Here is a 21679-nt window from a genome sequence, read left to right as displayed (position 1 = left end):
GTATGTGTTTGTGTGTGATAATATAAGACAATACTTCATTTGTTCCCATCTAAAAGGGTTATTTGAAATTTTGTAATATATTAAGAAATAATAGTATTTTATCAGTTAGTAGTGTTGTGTAACTTCCCATGTCGCACATCGGAAGTAGATAAAAAGGTAAGGACATTGACTCCTATAACTTGACTCATTTGGGTCCTATTTTAAAACAGGACAACAAATCTTTTTCTTTAGTAACTAGAAAAAGTGAAATTGAGATTTGTGAGTTGTTGTGAGAAGAGTTTTGCAATTTTGTCCGTACAAAAATTGTAATAAATATTTTAGTGGATTATCTCATTTTGGGGTTGTGGATGTAGGTTTGTTGTGAGACCGAACAACGTCAAATTCCCGTGTCTTGTTATTTTGTTTTTTCTCTCTTCCCTTGTGTGTTCCCACCAAGTGGTATCAGAGCGAGGTCATTTTTGAGCGAGGTCTTGGCAAAGGGGGGAGAGAGAAGGAGCAAGAGGTGTTTCGAGAGAAGTTGACGGCACGCCAGTAGTCAGGTTGCAGTTCCGCAGCGGGTTCCGGCAACACACCAGATTTCTGCCAAAAAGGTCTCATATGCCTGATTTGAGTTCCTGGCTTTAATTTTTAGCCTCAGTTTATTTGGGTGTTGGAAGTGCTTGTTTATTGGAGAGTTATTAAGCACTATGTCCACTACTTTGAAAGATGAGGTTCCGCTCTTTGATGGAAAGAGTGATTTTACTATGTGGCAAAGCACAATTCAAGACTATTTGGTGCAACAAGGTCTTGATGTTGTCTTTGAAGATGCAAAGCCTGAAGGTATGAAAGAAGGTGATTGAAGTATGATTCGGAAAAAAGCTATTAGCAAGATTCGATTGGCACTCACCCCGCAGATAAAGGTTACCGTGTTGACGGAAACATTGCCGAAGAAGTTGTGGGATACTTTGAATAGTAAATTTGCCACGAAGACGTTGACTAACTGCCTGATTATGAAAATAGATCTATACTCTTTGAAGATGGAGGAATGAGGTAATATGATTGACCATACTAACAAGTTTAATGAGTTAGTATGTCGACTGTTGAATGCAGGAGAGGAAATTAAAGAGGAAGATATGTCGACTGTTGAATGCAGAAGAGGAAATTAAAGAGGAAGAGCAAGCATTGCTCTTGTTAGCTTCTTTGCCCAAATCCTACAAGCAGTTGTTGCAATAAATGTTAGTTGGAAAAACTACATTGAAATTGAATGAGACGATAACGGTTTTGAAAGAGAATGACAAGATAATGGGAAATGAAGGCGCTTCAAAGGAAAGTCAACTACTAGCTGTGGGGAGTTCTGAAAGAGGGAGGAAAATGAAGAGTGACCGTGGTGGAAGATCGAAATCTCGGTCGAGAGATTACAGCTCTGTTGAATGTCATTATTGTAGAGAGCTTGGTCACATTCAAAATTACTGTCGACTTTTTAAAGAAGACTTGAGAATCCTGAAAAATTTGAAGGGTAAGTCGAAAGTTGAGAACTCCGCGAACGTGGTCAATTATGAAGGTGATTTACTTCTTTTAAATACAAATCCTGTTGAGAATTCTAATTGGGTGATGGATTCTGCTGCCGATGTCCATAAATGTAAAGATCAAGCTTTATTTGATACTTTGCATACAAAGAGAGATTTTGGCTATATCAATGTGGGGAATAAGATGAAATAGCGAATTGAAGACATTGAAAGAGTTCGCTTGAAGCTCCACAATGGTAATGTCAAAATAATTTTTAATGTGAGGTATGTGCCTACTATTGGAGCTAATGTTATTTTATTGGGCGAGTTGGCTTCACATGGGCATAGATATGTTGACACTAAAAATCTATGCAAAGTATACAAGGGTGACAACTTGATTATGCAAGGGAGGAAGAAACAAAACATCACCTATTATCTAGATGGATGCACCTTGCGAGCAAATGTGGAGAACAACAATGATAATCAGAAAATCGAGAAAAGAGTTCATTTTTCTGACATGGTCGAAGAGACTATGGGAAGAGGGAGGATTTGTTGTATAACTTCCATGTCCCACATCGGAAGTAGATAAAAAGATAGGGGCATTGGCTTCTATAAATTGACCCATTAGGGTCCTATTTTAAGACAGGACAACAAACATTTTTCTTTAGTAACTATAGAGAGTGAAATTGAGATTGGTGAGTTGTTGTGAAGAGGGTTTTGCAATTTTGTCCGTGCAAAAATTGTAATAAATATTTTAGTGGATTATCCTGTTTTGGGATCGTGAATGTAGGTCTATTGTGAGACTGAACCATGTTAAATTCTCGTGTCTTTTTTTTTTGTTTTTTTTCTCTTCCTTTGTGTGTTCCCAACAAATAGAAGTACGTAAGAAGTTTCGACTTTTTTGCCATTTGATTTTATGTATAAAATACTTATATATATGTAATGGTATGTTTGTAATTTAAATAAAAGTTAATAATATTTTGGTATTAATATATAATTATTTTTTAAAAAAATAAGAAAAAAAATAAATTTGAGTAGGACAAACAAAAATGGTATAAAATTGAGTTTGTTTATGAGGTGTAATATGCTAGTACAATGATAACAAACAAAATCGTTATACTTTATAATAAAAATATATTAAAATTATAATATCAAACTATTATTCATACACTAAAACTCAAATAAAAACTTTTAATTGATACTGAAACCAAACATAACCTTTAGTCTTCACATAGATCAATTCTATTAGAACTTCACTTATTCATGCATATAAAAATCATTTTCCACATGTTCACAGTGTAGCTAATTTATATGATATAATTTGTTATATATTGATATATAGCTTAAAGAATTTTAATAAATAAATAAGCAATCATTGTTCACAAAGTTCCTATAAAACCCCAAGTTTTGGGAGATTTAAGAAACATTAAAATCAAACAACCTATTCGAGCAAAAACCATAATCTTGATCATAACCATTTCAAGATAATATGGAAATTAGCAAACCCTATAGCCAAAATTTCCCTCAACTTTCATGTTTGTTATCTTTAGCTTTAGTCATAATCTTTTACAAATGTCGATTAATCTTCAAGAACAAGAGATCTAGATCTCTTCTTCTTCCTCTTCCGCCGGGGCCGACAGGTTTTCCGATCATCGGTTGCCTTCCAACCATGGTCAAGAATAACATACCGACATTTCAATGGATGCACAAATTCATGCGAAAAATGCGAACCGAAATCGCTTGTTTCCATCTCGGAAACACCTATTTCATTGCGGTTACATCCCCCGAGCTAGCTTGCGAGTTCTTGAAAAAGCACGACGCAATTTTTGCGTCAAGACCTAAGGTGATGTCTTCGGGATTGTTCAACAAAGGCTACACATCAACAACCTTTTCGCCATTAGACAACCAATGGAAGAAGATGAAGAAGGTTCTTGTAACAGAAGTGCTCTCGTCTTCGATGCACAAAAAGTTTCACGAAAAAAGGCGCAAAGAAGCTGATAGATTAGTATGGTATGTTCATAGACAATGCTCGAATGAACTCAATGATGGGATTGTCGATGTAAGATCCATAGCCCAACATTATTGCGCCGGTGTCATCAAGAGATATATTTTCAATAAGAGGTCTTTTGGAAAGGAAAAGAAAGATGGAAGCCTGGCAATCGAAGACGTAGAACACATGGAGGCAATCTTCACAGTCTTATTTCATCTCTATGGATTTGCAATTGCTGATTTTTGTCCATGGTTAGAGGTGTTTGATTTCGATGGGGTTAAGAAGATTATGACAAATGCTATTGCCATTTTCAATAAATATCACGACTGTGAAATTAATCGAAGAGTCGAAATGTGGAAGAAAGGGATTGCAAGTAACGAAGAGGATAACATTCTTGACGTATTGATCAACCTCAAGGACTCGGAAAACAATCCCTTGTTGACAATACAAGAGATCAAAGCACACATTGATGTAAGTACTGAAAGTGATTAATTCCTTAATGATGTATTTTCAATTTTTGTTTGAATTATTGAGAGAATTTGAGAAATCATATATTGATAATTTAATTTTTAGAAATTAAATATTTTATATCTTTTCAAAATTGAATTTTGAACTGCGCCATGGTTTTTTTTTTTTATTTTTTTATTATTATGACAGCTACCCATCAAGTGTGTTCTAAATAAACACTCGGTCAAAAATAATGGGTTTTCTTTTTAATTACTCACCGCTATCCACCGGGTGCGCTCTGAATAAATCTTGACCGAAATATATGGATTTTTGTATTAGCTGTTGGCGGGGCTATAGGCTTGGAGGAATGGAGAAATCTATGAAAATAACTATTGAAGGGATAAACTTCATCATATATATTATTTTCTAAAATAGGTTGGTATCTTAAATTAAGAATTTTCTTACTGAGCGACTTGAATTGTAACTAAGGATTTTTTTTTTTTTTTTTAAACAAATTGGAGCACTACTAGCTGTAGATTATTGATAACTTTTCAACTTAGCTTTACTTTCTTCCTTCTAATTTGTGTTTTGATTTATTTATAACATATTTTGGTCGATTTTGTAAATGACCTTATTTCAATCCATAGTCATTAATAAATCAAATAATACTTGTTAGACGAAGTAAATGATCCATTCACCAAAAAGCTCAAACTGTTAGAGATACACATCATTTATCTATTTATCTACAAACGGGAGTAAGTCAACCAACAACACTTTTATGTTTCCATTATTGTATTTCATTGTCACACTTAATATAACCTTGTTTTTTTTCCTAACAAATTTAAAGATATCTAATTATCGGTTGTGAAAATGCAGGACATAATGTTAGCTACGATCGACAATCCATCAAATGCGGTCGAGTGGAGTCTTGCAGAGATGATCAATCAACCAAAAATCCTCGACAAGGCGCACCAAGAGCTGGACTGCATAGTCGGTAGGGATAGACTTGTCGAAGAATCGGATCTCCCTAAGCTCAACTACATCAAAGCATGTGCTAAAGAGTCATTCCGGTTGCACCCTATAGCCCATTTCAATCTTCCTCACGAATCATCGAAGGATGTTGTCATTGGAGGCTATTTTATCCCGAAAGGCAGCCAAGTGTTACTTAGCCGTCGTGGCCTTGGGCGCAACCCTAGAGTTTGGGAAGAACCACTCAAGTACAAACCGGAGCGCCACATCACCGGAAATGGGGACACCGGCGAGGTCATGCTCTCCGACCATGAATTAAGGATGTTCTCGTTTAGTACAGGTCGGCGCAGCTGTCCCGGGATCATGCTTGGCTCTACTTTAACAACCATGCTTCTGGCCAGGCTTATCCAAGGGTTCCATTGGAAGGCGCCACCAAATGGGCCGGCAACAATCGATTTAGGCTCGCCGGAGGATGATAATTCTCTAATGAAGAAGCCACTTCTTGCTCATGCGACGCTGAGGTTAGAACCACAAGTTTATCTTCAGCTCCATTCTTGAGTAATAACGTCGCATCAATGGGTTGGGTACAGCCGGCCCTGGGCCGGGCGAGAGGCCCAATATAAATAAGAAGTCCGTTATATATTTATATATATATACATAATTTTTATTCATAGGAGTTATTTGATATATGTAAAATAGTAGATGATGACTCGTGATGTAGGGATAAACTTGTGATTGAGTATTTGTCTATTGGATGATCAAAAATAAATTTTATGTCTCTTGAGAATGTCTTTTGGCCAATTTTCATACTCTTGATTGTGTTTTTACTCGATGATTGCATTTTTATTTTTTCATTAAGTCATCTATTTATAAGGATTGTAATCCATTTAAAAAAAATACCCACTCTTTACACTAATCACTCACCAATGACTATCTTGATTATTCAAAAAGACACAAATGTTAATTCACCAAAATTTATATTAATTCAAGTTTAGTTTCCAACGTGTCGAGTTTTGGGCGGTAATGTGTTTTGAGGCTCGTGTATTTTAAAACACAATTGAGAAGCCGTGGCTCAGTTCTTTGTCCCAGTCCACTAACCGATTAATTCTCGAGTTCAAATATGAGCCATTGGATGAAGGGATTTGCTTCTAACCGTTGGATCTTGGCTTGGGGTGTGATATGATATATATAATGCCGCTGCTCCTTTTCATTATTCAAGTTGATATTCAGTTTATACGGTTCGCGATTCTCTCTCTACTCGTCAATTTCTTCCTCTCGGTTCTGTGTGCGATCGATTGAGGATATTGTGGTGGGGTTTTCCTCTAGATTAGTTCGAGAGTATTTTCTAGTGTATTGTTAGGGTGTGTTCGTGTAAAGGATTTTGGCAAAATCCTACTATTCATCCAATTTTTTTCTCTAAAAAATATCAAATCAAATACCTATTTTTTGTATTTTATATTATACTAAAAATTAATTTTACATTCAAAACATCATATCAACACTTATTTATTACACATTATACAACTATTACCATTCAATTTTTTTACTATTCACTCAACTCAAAATCCAAACCCCCAAACAAACACACCCTTAAGTGATTGGTGAAAATTTCTTCTTGTACAAGTGAGATTGACTGTGGAAATGATTGTTGTTAGAATTTGATCTGTGGCTATTTTTAATAGTAGCTGTTCTTAAGCCGAGCTGGTGCCTGTGTTTCCTTTCCACACTCCCGATATTCATTCTAAAGTTGTGCCAGAGGCTGAGCCATAGTGGATACCCAACTTAATTAGATGATAGAATTAGAACTCTTAAAACCTACTCTGTTTCTTGATTCTAGTATTAGTTATCAAACCATGGATGTTATTAATTATTTGACAATTTAGTTGCCCATAAAACTTTGTAAGAAAAAATTACTAGTCAATTGTTTGTTACAGTGTAAACAGTATGTTAATGTTATGCGATTGCAAGTGCATGCTTCAAGCCTTCAACTTGTCGAATTCTTGGCCAGACTGGTCATCGACCATCTTTCCAATTCGATTTTTTAGCCATTGGATGTTCCAATTTGATTTATGTAGCTCCTAAAATCTTAACTATATCCAACTGTTTCAGCTGCTGCTGCTTATGAGATGATTGTGTTTGGTATTAATTGATAATTACTGTGATAGAGCCTGCATCCAATTATAGGTATATATATATTGCTTCGGTTGCTGTGTTGATTGGGTCAAATCCGTTGATCCAATTAGGAAAATATCAAATATCAATATATAATATAACATATATTTAAATAGCACATTATAAAATTATATAAACAAATTATATCCTAATTTTAGAAAAATGTATTTTGATTTTATCACAATAGTAATTTGATCTAATTAGCAAGTTTCTATATAAAAAAAAAAAAATAGCAAATCATCACATAATATATAGCATATTATATAACATAATATATGCTATCTGCCTTATGACAATTTGTTAATTATTTCAAGTTAATGTATTAACTTAGTGATATGCTATGTATTGTGTAATGATTTACTAATTCCTTCGTGTTAGTTTGCTGATTTGGTCAAATCAACATGTGATGTATATATATATATATATGTGTTCATGGAAAGTTGAAGTTGGTCTTAGCTTCCTTCTATACATCAGAAGGGTGGGTAATTTTGTTGTAACAATCTTTCGATAATTTATTAAGTTAATTGAGCCTGGTATGGTATCTTCTTCTATCTATAACTTAAAAGACAAGTCCTGTAAGAGATGACCTAATGGTGTGGAGAGTGAACTTGTGACCATGACGTCATGGGTTTAAACCCCGACGCCTTCAGGTCTACCTGCCACACATGGTTCGCCTAGTGTGACTTGCCTTGTCGGGTCTAGTTTGCACGGTATTAGATTCGGCCGGAGGATAGAAAAAAAGAAAAACACCATTTATAAGTCCCAAGATTTCATTTGATGAGAGTATTTTGTGAATTGAGTTTAGTTTCCTGCTTGCTCTGTGCTAGAAATCAAATGAAGTGAAATGAATTGAGTTTGATTTAGTTTAGTTTAGTTTCTGAAACACATCTTCCTCATAAATTCAAGATTTTTTCTTACAGCCATGTCCGTCCCGTCGAATGCTAGCAGGCAGTGTCAGAATTAGCTGGAGGAGGAATCAATCTCATGGCACAGGTGAGCGAGCTGAGCTGCTTTATTGAATCCAAATTCGGTATTTTTTTTTGGGATGAAGGCCTCTTCTTCTTCTCTTGCAGTTGCTCCTATTTATTTTGGCGCAATCATATCTTATCAATATCAAATCAGTATTAAGCTGGATGAATGTCATTTTTGGACTCGCCGTTGAGGCCACAACCCCTAAGTCGTGGGCTGCGACGTATTAGGCCTTTTCTTTAATGCGTTGGGCTATCGTCAACATCACTTGACATCTACTTAATGCGCTTGGGCCTTGCTTGATGCTGTTGGGCTTGCTCGATGTGGCTGGACCTCACCCGGGCTTTGTCATATAAGGCTTCAGTGATCCGAGACTTTTTGAGGCGACGGTAACAAATGCCCCTCTAAAAAATTTCGAATGAACTGAATTTCTCAATAACATCCAAAATTTTTATGAGGATTGGTGTTGCTAGATCCTCTATATGGTTGCCTGTCACTTCGAAGAACTTATAGTTTTAGCCGTTGGTCGGGCTTAGTTTGCACCTCAAAATTTCAGATTGTTACGCCATCTCCAAAGCAAATTTCAACTCTTGTAGCATCATCGACGACAGGAGATATTCAGAAGGTCGTGCGATGCTGCCCTCACTGTCGGAGAACACAGCAAAAATGGCTTCTTTCGTCGTGATGGACACTTACAGAAGTTGCGGCTGATTGCTGAGGGGCTAGGGATTCCCTCACAGATAATCCAACCACATTGATCGTAGAATCGACTAAATATTGCAAGGCTCCCACCATAGCGAGCAACATGATCAATTGTTCAAAACCTTTATTTCAGGAGGTCCATATTTTTAAATTTTATCCCATTATTATTAGATATATTAAAATTTAATTTAAATTTTATCTCATATTTTTCTCTACAATTACCAAATTCCCTTCCGATTCTAAAATTCATTTCTAACAATATTTTTTCTAAAATTAATCTCATCTTCTCCTGCCTCGTAGTTATTATTATTATTGGTGATGCTGGTGGGAGTGGTGCTATTATTATTGAATTAATAAATTTCATTTATTGGATATATTATTAATATTAATTTTAGTTTTGCTTAGTTTATTATTATATTTTTCGTTATAACATTTAAAAAAAATTTAATCGGAGCCTACTTTTAATTTTTACTCAGGGCCTTAAAAAAATTCAAGACCGCCCAAGCTCCCACCAAATCTTGATTGCACACATTCGAGGCTGGCTTCGGATAGCTCGTCATCCTTGAGGGCTGCTAATATGTGCTCATTGTATGACATATCAACATCATTTGCTCGTGCGTTTCCATTGCATTTCTTATTTCCTATGCGCGAACTACTCTCTGCATGCGGGTTGCCCGCTACGTGCAAGCCGCTTCTGGCATCCGAGCTGCTCACTGCATGCAAACTGGTCATTGTGAGTGAGTTACTTCCTGTGCACGAGCTGGTCATTGTGTGCAATTTGCTCGCTTCCAAATATTCCTTCGACCGCCACTCCTTTGGCCGTTCAATCGGTGCTGAAACTTATATGGCAGCGCTTCGGGATGTGCCAAGGGATTTGATTCTGTTTTGGACGTTCTTTCTTTTCCTAAATCGTGCTCCTCTTGCTCTTGGCCTCCAGTTTGTCGCCAACATCGCTGATATCTCTTTTTTGATAGAGACAACGGCATCAATTTTTCGGGAGTTTGATTGACTGTCCAACTACTGTCCTTTGTCGTACTCCGGGCTCGGCGAGTTGAATGAGGCATTATATAACAACCTAATCAATGAATGTAATTTTCCACACTTCGCCGTTCTTTTTAAAGATGACTTTGGCGACGGTATTGGAGGGGGCGAGTCTATCTCGAACATAAAGTTGTCACGAAGGTCGACATGTTTGCCTGAGTTGCTCGAGTACAAACCTCTGAGGCGTAAATGAAACTATTGATTATAAGTAAATATATGTATTTACAGTAGTATATCTAAATAAAAAATTATATTTATATAAAACGAATAATATATAATTCAAATAAAAGTATATAGTAAGTATAATATTAAAAAATAATTAATTAATTAATTAGTTGAATTCGAAATTGGATAATTCCGGATTCAAATAAGTAAAATCGTTTTTGATTTAATTTTGAATTTCACAATAGTCGAATACGGTCCGAATTACTAAATTACCGTTTTTAAATATTTACAAGTATCAAATAAAATTATTCAACGTGGTATTAAAATTATTTTAAATATTTACATATATCATATAAAATTGAAATCTAACGACATATAATTTATATTAACATAATATATAATATGTACAAATGTAATATATGATAGTAGTTCATATAAGTTAGTAATATTGATCTCGGGTTAATATATATTTCAATACAATACACTTATCGTGTTGTTTGATAACATTTATTGATAGGATCCTAAAGTTCCAAATATGGAGAACCACAAGATCCGAAGATGTAGCAGATTTGAACTTATAATCTCACAGTCACGAATCCATAGCATCAGCCATTCACTTACAGACCAATGTTCACTATTTTTTATGTACAACATCGTGGATCGAATTTTTCATAGTATTTTGAACGTAGATATTTATTACTCAAATAATTCAACCGAAAATATCTATATATATATATATACACACACACATATATATTGTCGCTATTAAACAGCAAAAATATATACAAGCCCCAAAATCAAAATGCATTTATTACACGTGCTTAATTTAGAATTGTGGGGTTCAACCGATTCATGTGCTCTTGTTTAGTGCGACTTATCTTTTTGGCGTAGTTTGCTACAGTTGCACTTGGCTAGAGATTCAATCATAGTGTACTCAAATAGTAGGTGTTGCGGATATTAAGAAATAATAGTATTTTATTGGTAAGTGGAAATGTGTAAATTATTTTGACATTTTTGTCTAATTTTATGTATAAAATAGTTGTATATGTAATGACATGTTTGTAATTTAGGTAAAAGTTAAGGATATTTCGGTATTAATGTATGACGACTTTTACCAGAATAGGAAAAAAATATTTTGGAGTGGAACGAACGAAAATTATAAAAAAAATATTTTGAATTGAGATAGAGAGAATAGTATATATATTTTATGTGCTGTCAATTTATGTTACATTTATATTATATTAGTATGAATTGAGTGTTGTCTATTTATTTATTATGTATTTTTAACGTGTATTTAATGTATTGTCAGTATGGTACTGATCGATATCATTTAATAAAAAGGCTGAGTCAGGGAGCCACACTCCCCCTGGGAAAATATCAACCCCACCCTACTTATAATATATATAAATCATATTTAAATTAATAGAATTATGGGCCCCAATATTATATGTAATAAATAATAATTGAATGATAGAGTCGCATAAAAAATGGCCTAACAACCGATCAGTGGGGTGTAATATAAATGTTGCATTTTTAAATAAAAAAAATGTGATATCCCATAATTGAATAGAATTGAACTGAGTTTATTAGATTATTTATATTAACAATATGTATTTATTTTTTTTTTAGAGCCCGTTTGATTGAACTTTAAAATTAAGCGGTCTTACTCTAAGACAATTTTAGGATTGGTGATCCCAAGAAATCTCCTAAAGTTTGCGAGTGAGAACAAAACACATTGAAAGAACTCGTATTGATCTATGAAGTCGGTTTACAATACTGACTTATCTGACTTACATGAATTACATCCCGGAGTGTTATAATTAATATAATACAAATATAACATACGGACAATAACACACATGATAACTATTTACTTGTTATATACGTGCTGACATAAAAAAATCAATATTATGCTTATTTTTCCGATAAGCACCATAACTTGTCTTAAAGTAAAGAATACGGCTCTTCAAGATAGAATATTTTGGACTCATGGAGTTTTGGAAAGTTTAAAGATGGTAAAAGAAAAACAAAAACCAAAAAGAGAATTTAATTTAATGTTGTTTGGGAAAGAAATAATTATTTGATTTAATATACTTTTTAAAATATCATTAATAAATATTACCAAAAATTTTAAAAATTTGGAAGTAAATGGAACCTAATTCGAAGAATATGAGGTGAAGGCAGAGACCACGGGGATAATTTCTTTGATGTAGATGTAGGAATCCTTCAAGTTAGATCGGACAAGAAAAGTTACACTAGACAAACTGATCGAAGATTTTTGTAGATATTTTTAAAATATCTTTTAAGATACAAAAAAAGAAATATGTATAAAATGAAAATAGTGTCGTGCGTGTTCGTGTAGTAGCTCTAAAATTCTTCGTCAAAAATAAAAAAATCTCTTTAACCGGTGAGTGTCCGGGTCAAAATCACGGAATATGCGAATATCCTATATTTAATTAGAAAAAGTGCAATGAGTTAATGCAATCGAAGAAGCTGAAAAGATAAATTGCAAAAATTAAATCTAACTAAAAAGCGATAAAATATACGTATTTCGAAAAGGATGAAGCGGAGCGTTTGTGTCTGACTTTTGCGTTCTTTAATGGCTAGATTTCCATGGATGAAATGATCGGGATGACGATGGCGTGATAGCGAAAAATATATGTATAATTGTGGGGCGGCACGGAGAAATGAGCGTGATCGCATTTGCTCGTTTAAGCCGATTCTCGACTCGGTTGGTACTTGACCTTAGGGGATTTACAACGAGGCTTCAGCGACACCCGGCGAAGAACATTATAAGCAAAAAAAACTCTACTATCACTAGATATTTCTGTGATCCAATAGACCACCGCCTATGCCCTATGGCTCTACCCCTCTGATAGATACATCTCTTTAATCGGAATCGAATTCAAAACAGTAACTAAGCAGGTCGACAAGGCTCCCGCGTACTTAGCTACGTTGAACTACCCAAAATCTGCTTTTGGCACGAAACATGGCTGAAATAGTCGATTCTTCTACCGCCCTTCCGCAACCTTGTCGAAATCCAACTTGAACAATTCAAATTGAACATGGAATTTTTGGGTGAAGGTGAGGCGGAGAAATATGATAGAATTTTACTAAGTAAAATAATATGCAGGAATTAAAAGAAAAAAGGGAGAGAAAATCAGTTTGCTCGCGACACAAAACCGAAGATCTTGTATTATTAAACTAGATAAAAATACGGGAGAGAAGAAATGGAGAAAATGGAATGTATGAAATGTATATTATTGTGTATATATGGTGTGTATATATATGTGTGATACAATTAGAGGGGATATTTATAGGGGAAAAGCTTCTAAAAGCTTGGCGGTTATAACCGCCAATAAATAATACTTCTAAAAATAACCATAAATAACTAACTCTAAAAATAGCTACTAATATAACTACTAACAACTACCTATTTGCTAGAAGGTTCTAAAATAAAAAAATTACACAAAAATAGCTAAAAATTGGCTAAAAAGTAGTGCAAGAATTTAATTAAGGGAGCTGGGAGAGTGTAGTAAATGCAGGAGCTGAAGGTGCAAGAGACATAAATGCAGCGGAATTCTGTGCAAGAATTATTGTGGCGGCGCAGTAAATGCATCGGTAACCAGCGGCAATAAATGCAGCGAGAATTAATGCAACCGCCGCTTCGCTCAATTCCACGTATGGCCTTCCGCTCCGCTCACATTTCCTTGTCAGCTGCCGCTTGCCTTCCGTGCCAGCCGCCATCGCTTCTCTCACTTCAATGCCAAAGTTTCCGTGCAGCCGTCGCTTGTTTCCGTGCAGCCGTCATCGCTTCGCTCACTTCAACGTCAAAGTTTCCGTGCTCATAAATACAACCGCCGCTCGCCTTCCGTGCTCGCTTGCCCTCCGCGCTCGCGCACTCCTATGCAGCCGTCGCTTGCATTCCGTGTCAGCCGTCGCTCGCCTTCTGTGTCAGCCGTCGCTTGCCTTCCGCGCGGCCGTCGCTTGACTTTGACTTTCGCGCATTGATTTTCTGGCGTTGACCGTTGAATTTTGTTGGCTTCACGCCGATGACAGATTTTTCGCTTCTGAAGCCATTTTTTTATTTTTTAAGGCTAGTTTTGGACTCCCATATAAGTTTTCAAGCATTATTTCACCTATATAAATAATGAACATCTTATAAATATTTATTTAAATAAATAATACTTATTAAATAAAATTAATTTAGTTAAAATTAAATGCTTAAATAGCACATAAATAATACCAAGAAATATAATTCAAGAAACACATCAATTAATATAATTCATACACCAAAATAATTATAAATTATATTTAAAAACTAATAAATTAATATTATACAAACAAGATGAAATGAATACAATTATTAGAATAAATTAAAATAAATAATATCAATATTCGACATAAATAAATAATTAATTAAATAAATATAAGCTATAAAATATGGCAAAATCAAGAGTTATCACAAACCATGTGTGACAGATAAGATCCGAAGGTGTCGGGAGAACCTCATGATCATAAGTTTACTTCTACATCACCGGATTATACCTTACGGCACATTGTACTACTTTTATTCAAGCCAAGAGTATATATTTGTGTTGTAGAGATGTATACGGATCGGATGGAAGCGTAAATAACTATTCGACTATTTGATTAATTTCAATTTCAGTAGATATTAATACTCGATTTAGATAGTTTTTGAATTATTTGATCCAATAATGTACAATTTTAACGGTTGTATCATTTAAATATTTGATTCGAATTTGATTCGATTTTGTTCTATTCTATTTGATGCGAAGCTATTCGAGTTGAATTGAATATTTATAGTCGAATTCATATAGTAAACTTTTAAATAAATACAAATATCAATATTTTGATTTTAATATTGTGTCGAACAAAATTATTAGATTAATTTACAATTCTAATATATATAAATAGTTTGAAAAAAATAATTCTCTCTTTTTCCTCATAATTATATAAGGTTTTACTATCCGTTAAATTTATTCACAATTCATTTCTAGTAAATAATTTTATTATTCACAATTTTATTATTCTCATTTTTAACAAATAATAACTAATTTATCACAATTTTTTTTTACTTATTCCATCACATTTTAATCAAAATTTTAATAAATTTTCTATAATACTTACTTTATTTTTTACATAGCTTATTTTTATATTAAAATATTATTATTGATTTGTTTTTTGTGTCAAAACAAAATGACATAATTAGTTCGGACAAATAAAAGAAGAAAAATATATATATAATGTATATATATATTTGTGGTCAATGGCCAAATTAGATAAAATTGATAATTTTCTTGTGAACAAGGGAATAATATATTGAAAAGAAAATATTATGCTCTTTTAAGATTTGTTCTTTTTTATTTTTTTTGGCACATTTTTTTTAAAATATTAATATCTTACTCATATTCATTATTTTTATATTTTCTAAATAATTTTTTATATCTCACATAAAATATATCTCTTCAAATTATTTTTACAAAAGTATTTTAGGAATAATGAAATATTTGTTGTTAATTAGTTATTAAAAATTGTAAAATATTTTAAATAATTGTAAGAATATTTAGTTTACACTCATTTTTACTATAATTTTTTAATATTATGTCAAAATAACCCGTATATAGTTTTATTAAAAATATGATGAATTTTAATTTTTTTTTTATTGAAAATGATAGAAAAAATAAAATTATTCATATCTTTGGTAATATATATTTATATTATATATATTTTTAATGAAATAAATGTGTACACTTAATGCTTATAACATATGTTATTCTTGAAAAATATTTAAAAAATATAATATAATTATAATATATAAATATAACAATAAAACTTAACACAAATACATATAACATCAATAAAAGTAAAAAAATAAAAACAAAAAAAAAAATGGAAAAAAACACACTGAACAGTATTTTCTTCAATGATAATATGAAGATATTAACAGAAATTGTAATCCTAACTAGAGAAAAGTAATTTTTATTATTTTATGAGAAATTAATCTTTTAAAAATATATATATATTTCTTATGGAAAATCATGACTATATTCACTTATAAAAGTTTTTATTATTTTATGAGAAAAATAATTTTCTTAAAAAAATATATATATATTTCTTATTGTGAATCATGACTATATTTACTTATAATAGTAATATACAAAAATTAGCAAAAATGTGTAAAAACTCATTATTTTTTTTTTATAATTTCTCATATTTTAGAGTAAAACTACCTAAAATTATAAACATTTATCTGGTGTGTGTTTGGTTTTATTTCAACTATAAATCAATGGGTATATTTAGCTGTGAAACTTTTCTTTTGGTTTTACTGTTTCATTAACTTTTTTTTTTCTCCAAAAACATCAAATCAAACACTTATTTATTTATTTATTTATTATATTACAGTAAAATTTAATTTTACATTCAAAACATCACATCAAACAATTATTTCAATTCAAAATTTACTATTTAAAAATCAAAATTTCACAAATAAACACACTCATATGATTCAACTTGCACGATTCACAGTTAAAATATATTATTTTTTCTAACAAAATATCACATAAAAAAATATTATTTACATAAAAATTCAAATCAAAACCAATCCCTAAGTTTGGTCAGACGACTTTTGAAGATTTTATCTAATCATCTTATTAATACCGAAAATGTAACAATCATAGTTATAATCCGTCTGAATGAACGAATATGATTTTTTAGCTCTTGCGACGCGCCATGGTAATGACAGTCGGTTGCAGGAGCAGTCAAATTGTAATAATCCGACTAGCTATAGTGGTTATCATTAATTACAAAATGACACTGAATTGCTATAAGAATAATGTTGTCGATTGGTGGTAGGAGTAGTAGTCGAATCACTGTTTAGTTGAAAACAACTATATTTGAGTATTGACTTTAGAAAGCTATTAGAACACGAATAGTAGGACATACATCTACGAAGTATTTGAACATAGAAAAGAAATACAAACGTAATCTTTTGTATTGTGAAATATTCATAAAAGAAAATAAGTATACTACAGAGTGACTGAAAAATTTGATTGCGTAGATTTCTTCTTAATGATTCGGTGCCTTTTTACATTGTAATGCACATATTTTTAGAAAAAATAGAATAACTACTAGTAATCAGTTACTAACCACCAGGGGCGGATACAGTATTAGGCAAGATGAATCAATTGACTAACAAAAAAAATTAAAAATAATACCAATTATCACTAAATTATAAATATATCTCCTTAAATTACAAGATCCATCAAAATAATTATTGATGTCTTGCTTTTTTCCCTCCAATCGACTTTCCTCTTTTAATAAAAAAATTGCAACTATTTGCATAATTATATTCTACAGAATTGTCAGAAGTAAAATTGATGATTTTCGAATTATTATTAGGTAATTTCATTATTAATGTTTAATGTGATGAAATATTTTGAGATTTGAAGAATTTAAATGAACTTGTTATAAAACTTGTTGAGACAAAAGAAAAATAACAATTGCAAACGTAGAAAGATCATTTTCAACTATAACTATCATGAAGAAAACATTACGAAATAGCATGAAAGAATAATTATTAAATGATTGTTTTGTTACTTTTCTATAAAGAGATGTGTTTATGAAAGTTAGTATAAATGTTATTGTCAGCCGATACCAAAATATAAGAAATCTCGTCGTGAACACTTATAACTATTTTGATGTCTAACTGATTGTTAATTTGAAATTTCGTATTTTTCTAATGTAAATTTTTGTTGATATATTTATTTATTTTAATTTTAATTTAATTATATTAATTTATCAATTCACCAAATTCAAAATCCTAGATCCGCCACTGCTAATAGAAACAATAATAATAGTAATACTACAATTTCTTCATTCCGCATAGTATCCGATTGCACAATATGTGGAGGACTGATTTGAAAATTGGCCGATTTGGAGACTACCCACTCTAGAGACGGACCAAATTTTCCAATATTGCGGAACTGCGGAATCAGCAAAATCTGTTCGATATTTGTATATAATTTTGTGTTTAACACATCTAAAATTTCACAAAAAATGAGTTTATTTAGTTCTTTAAATTGATTTGAAATAAGATGTTAATTTGAACTAACCAGTAAGTACGGAATTCCAAAATTATTTGATTTTTGTGTTTAACACAAACATACCACATTACTAACAAAAGAACAAATCCAATAACTATTTATATATAAAATTATTTGAAATATTATTAAACTAAACTTAAGTCGTGATTAGAGCTGTCAAAACAAGTTGGCGAGACGGATTAGTTCATAATTCAACATAAATAAGCGGATTATTTGTGAGCCAACTCGCGGCGGGATAGGGTAAGATTTAGACCGCTCAATTCAACCCACCGACAGATTGCGAGCCAAACGAGCCAATTCACGGACTTTTAAAAAATATTATTTTTTATATATTTAATATTAAAATATAGTTATATCTCAGAATTTAAATAATAAAGATTTGAAAACAAATATCTAACATAAATTGATTCAAAATTTTAAATATCATTGGTTGGTATTTTTTTAAAAAAAGTTATTAATAAAAAATATTTAAACAATAAATATGTATTATTCTTATAGATCTTTCAATAAATTCTTAAAGTAAAAAATTAAAGAACAATGAAAGATGAATAAACAAACGAAAAAAAAAAAAAAAATTGAAATAAAAAACAAGGACATCACCAAGACAATCATAAAAGAGAGTATAGCAGACAATATATATTAGTTAATTAGTTTAACATAATATAAAAGGTTTTAATAAATTAATTATTTGTTTTAACTTAATAAAAAATATTTTTAAAACCTATAATAAAATATAATATTTTATCAATTTCATATGTATGTACATATTTACTTTTTCATTAAAAATTATGAATATTAATATTAAAAAATGATGATGATTTTTGTTGTAATAATACGTAAGTTGTAAGAAGTTTTTAAAGTTATGTAGTAAGCATAACTATTAAAAATAAATGAATAAATTAGTTTTGTACATACTAAAATGACAAAATAGATAAATTCATTTATAATATTAAAAATATAATATAATTATGTTTATTTGACCTAAGAGCTAATCCGTCCCACCATGCACTAATTCACTTCCGACCCGCATCTAGCGTGAGTTAGTTCGTTTAAGCTTGAATTTTAACGAGTCTAAAAAAAATTAAAACTTAACCCTATTTAAAAGTGGGACGGAGCGTGTCAATCCACCGGATTCAACCCATTTTGACTGCTTTACCGTGATAAATATGGATATTATATAAGACACTAATTTTTATTGTTTTTATAATTTTATATCATTCATATTGATAAATATATATTAAAAAATAATTTATAATTATTTATGCTGATATATTATATATAAAAAATAATAATTTTCTAGTTGTTGAATGTTTAAAGTATATTGTTGATATAAAAATGGTAGGGTATGTTTGTGTAGTGTTTTAGTTTGATTTTTTTTTTTTTTATGTGACGAAGAATTGTGTTATAATATAATAGATAATATTTTATGTTGAATTATTAATTTTTATAAGAATACGTAGTATATATTATTTTTTTATTTTTTTGATGATGTAGAAATCCGCAGTTCGCTGCCCGAAAGTGCAGTAAACGTCCCGTCGAACCTAATATCCTGCAAATTAGACCCGATAAGAGAAGTAGTATACATTACTTATACTATATGATGTGTGTGTATTATAATGTATTTTTTTTATTAAAATTATTGGAAGTATTGTAATTTTTTTTGGGGGGAACAAATCCAAAAGAAAGTAATTGCTATTCATATTATTTCTAATATATTTAATTTTAATTGTCTGTGAAAATATTTTTAGTTTTTTAAATAAACAATTACATCATTTTTATTTTATTTTTACTATAAAATTAAAAAAAAAATAACACAAAATATACGTTGTGCAAACACTGTCTCTTCACCAAACTTAGAAAATGTACACGATGTTTTATTGATATTTTTCAAAAATATATATATGCACACTCACATAATATATACAGGGGCGGATACACTATTAGGCAAGGTGGGTCAATTGACCCACCAAAAAAAATTAAAAATAATACCAATTACACCTAAATTATAAATATATTTCCTTAAATTACAAGATCCATCAAAATAATTATTGATGTCTTGCTTTTTTCCCTCCAATCGACTTTCCTCTTTTAATAAAAAAAATTACAATTATTTGCATAATTATATTCTACAGAATCGACAGAAGCAAAATTGATGATTTTTGAATTATTATTAGGTAATTTCATTATTAATGTTTAATGTGATGAAATATTTTGAGATTTGAAGAATTTAAATGATCTTGTTATAAAACTTATTGAGACAAAGAAAAATAACAACTGCAAACGTAGAAATATCATTTTCAACTATACCTATCATCAAGAAAAAATTACGAAATAGCATGAAAGAATAATTATTAAATGATTGTTTCGTTACTTTTTTAGAAAGAGATGTGTTTATGAAAGTTAGTATAGATGTTATTGTCAGCCGATATCAAAATATAAGAAATCTCGTCGTGAACACTTATAACTATTTTGGTGTCTAAGTGATTGTTAATTTGAAGTTTCGTATTTTTCTAATGTAAATTTTTGTTGATATATTTATTTATTTTTATTTTATTTTAATTATATTAATTTATCGACTCACCAAATTCAAAATCCTAGATCCGCCACTGAATATATATATATATATATATGTATATATACAATTATAAAAATTAACAATTCTATAAACATCTAGTATCAATTTGATTTTAATTAGTGCAGATCCTATTATATATTAGAAATACTATTAGATTTAAGCTTATTCAACATTGACGTCACTACATAACATAGTATTCAAATAGGTAACTTTTTTTTTTCAAAAAAAAAATTATTATACTATATATATAGATATTTATTTTTATTTAACACTATATTTTAATTTTTTTATTTAAAAGATCGAATAATATTTATTTACATCAAACAAATACTTATTTAATTTAAAATTTATTACTTTCAAAATATAACACTATAATAGTTATTATAATAATTATTATAATAATAATAATAATATTATTATTATTATATATAAGTTATTTTAAATGATGGGGACCTATCAACATTTTTTGAAAAAAACTATAAAAAAATCATACAAATTTATACGTAAGGTTTCTCTAAATATAAATACGATATGTTATTTTACAAAATAATACTTCCTCGCCGCGTATGACATTTTTTTTTTTTTTTTGCGTTCCCTAAAAATTGATTATTTTCTATTTTTCGTAAATTTATTTATATTAAACATACTTAATAGATATAAATTAATTTAATTAAACTTCCAACTTCAAAATCTCATTATTGTATATGTTAATATAACAGAAATATAACACATGAACTAACAACACATAATATAGTCTTATACAACACACATAATAGTTGATTTTAGCACATGACATACTTGTATACAACAACACACTTATTATTAAAAAATAACACATACCTTTATTATGCATATAATGACATGTGTTGATATAAAAAATCATCAGCACCGTAACCATCCCCTTATTTTAGATTATTAATTTTAAAAGATTATTTTATTTTTATTAATATATAATTTACTATTAGTTTTACCTTACAATTAAATATATTTTAGACAAAAATATAATAATTTTATACAATAATTAATTAAAATAAATATC

At 30.5% G+C, this 21679-nt stretch overlaps 1 protein-coding gene across 1 annotated transcript; it reads left to right on the top strand.

The window, feature by feature from the left end:
• The first annotated feature begins 1212 nt into the window (after positions 1–1212).
• LOC127266481 (isoleucine N-monooxygenase 2-like) lies at positions 1213–5556 on the top strand. The gene is made up of 4 exons (XM_051296741.1): positions 1213–1618; positions 1709–2004; positions 3076–3945; positions 4798–5556. The coding sequence occupies exons 1-4, from the start codon at positions 1213–1215 to the stop codon at positions 5446–5448; spliced, it is 2223 nt and encodes a 740-aa protein (XP_051152698.1). The 3' UTR covers positions 5449–5556.
• The last annotated feature ends 16123 nt before the right edge of the window (positions 5557–21679 follow it).

This window comes from Andrographis paniculata, unplaced genomic scaffold (genome assembly GCF_009805555.1).
Source record: "Andrographis paniculata isolate CXL003 unplaced genomic scaffold, ASM980555v1 Contig76END, whole genome shotgun sequence".
Taxonomy (NCBI): Eukaryota; Viridiplantae; Streptophyta; class Magnoliopsida; order Lamiales; family Acanthaceae; genus Andrographis; species Andrographis paniculata.
This window is presented reverse-complemented; position numbering and strand designations above follow the sequence as displayed.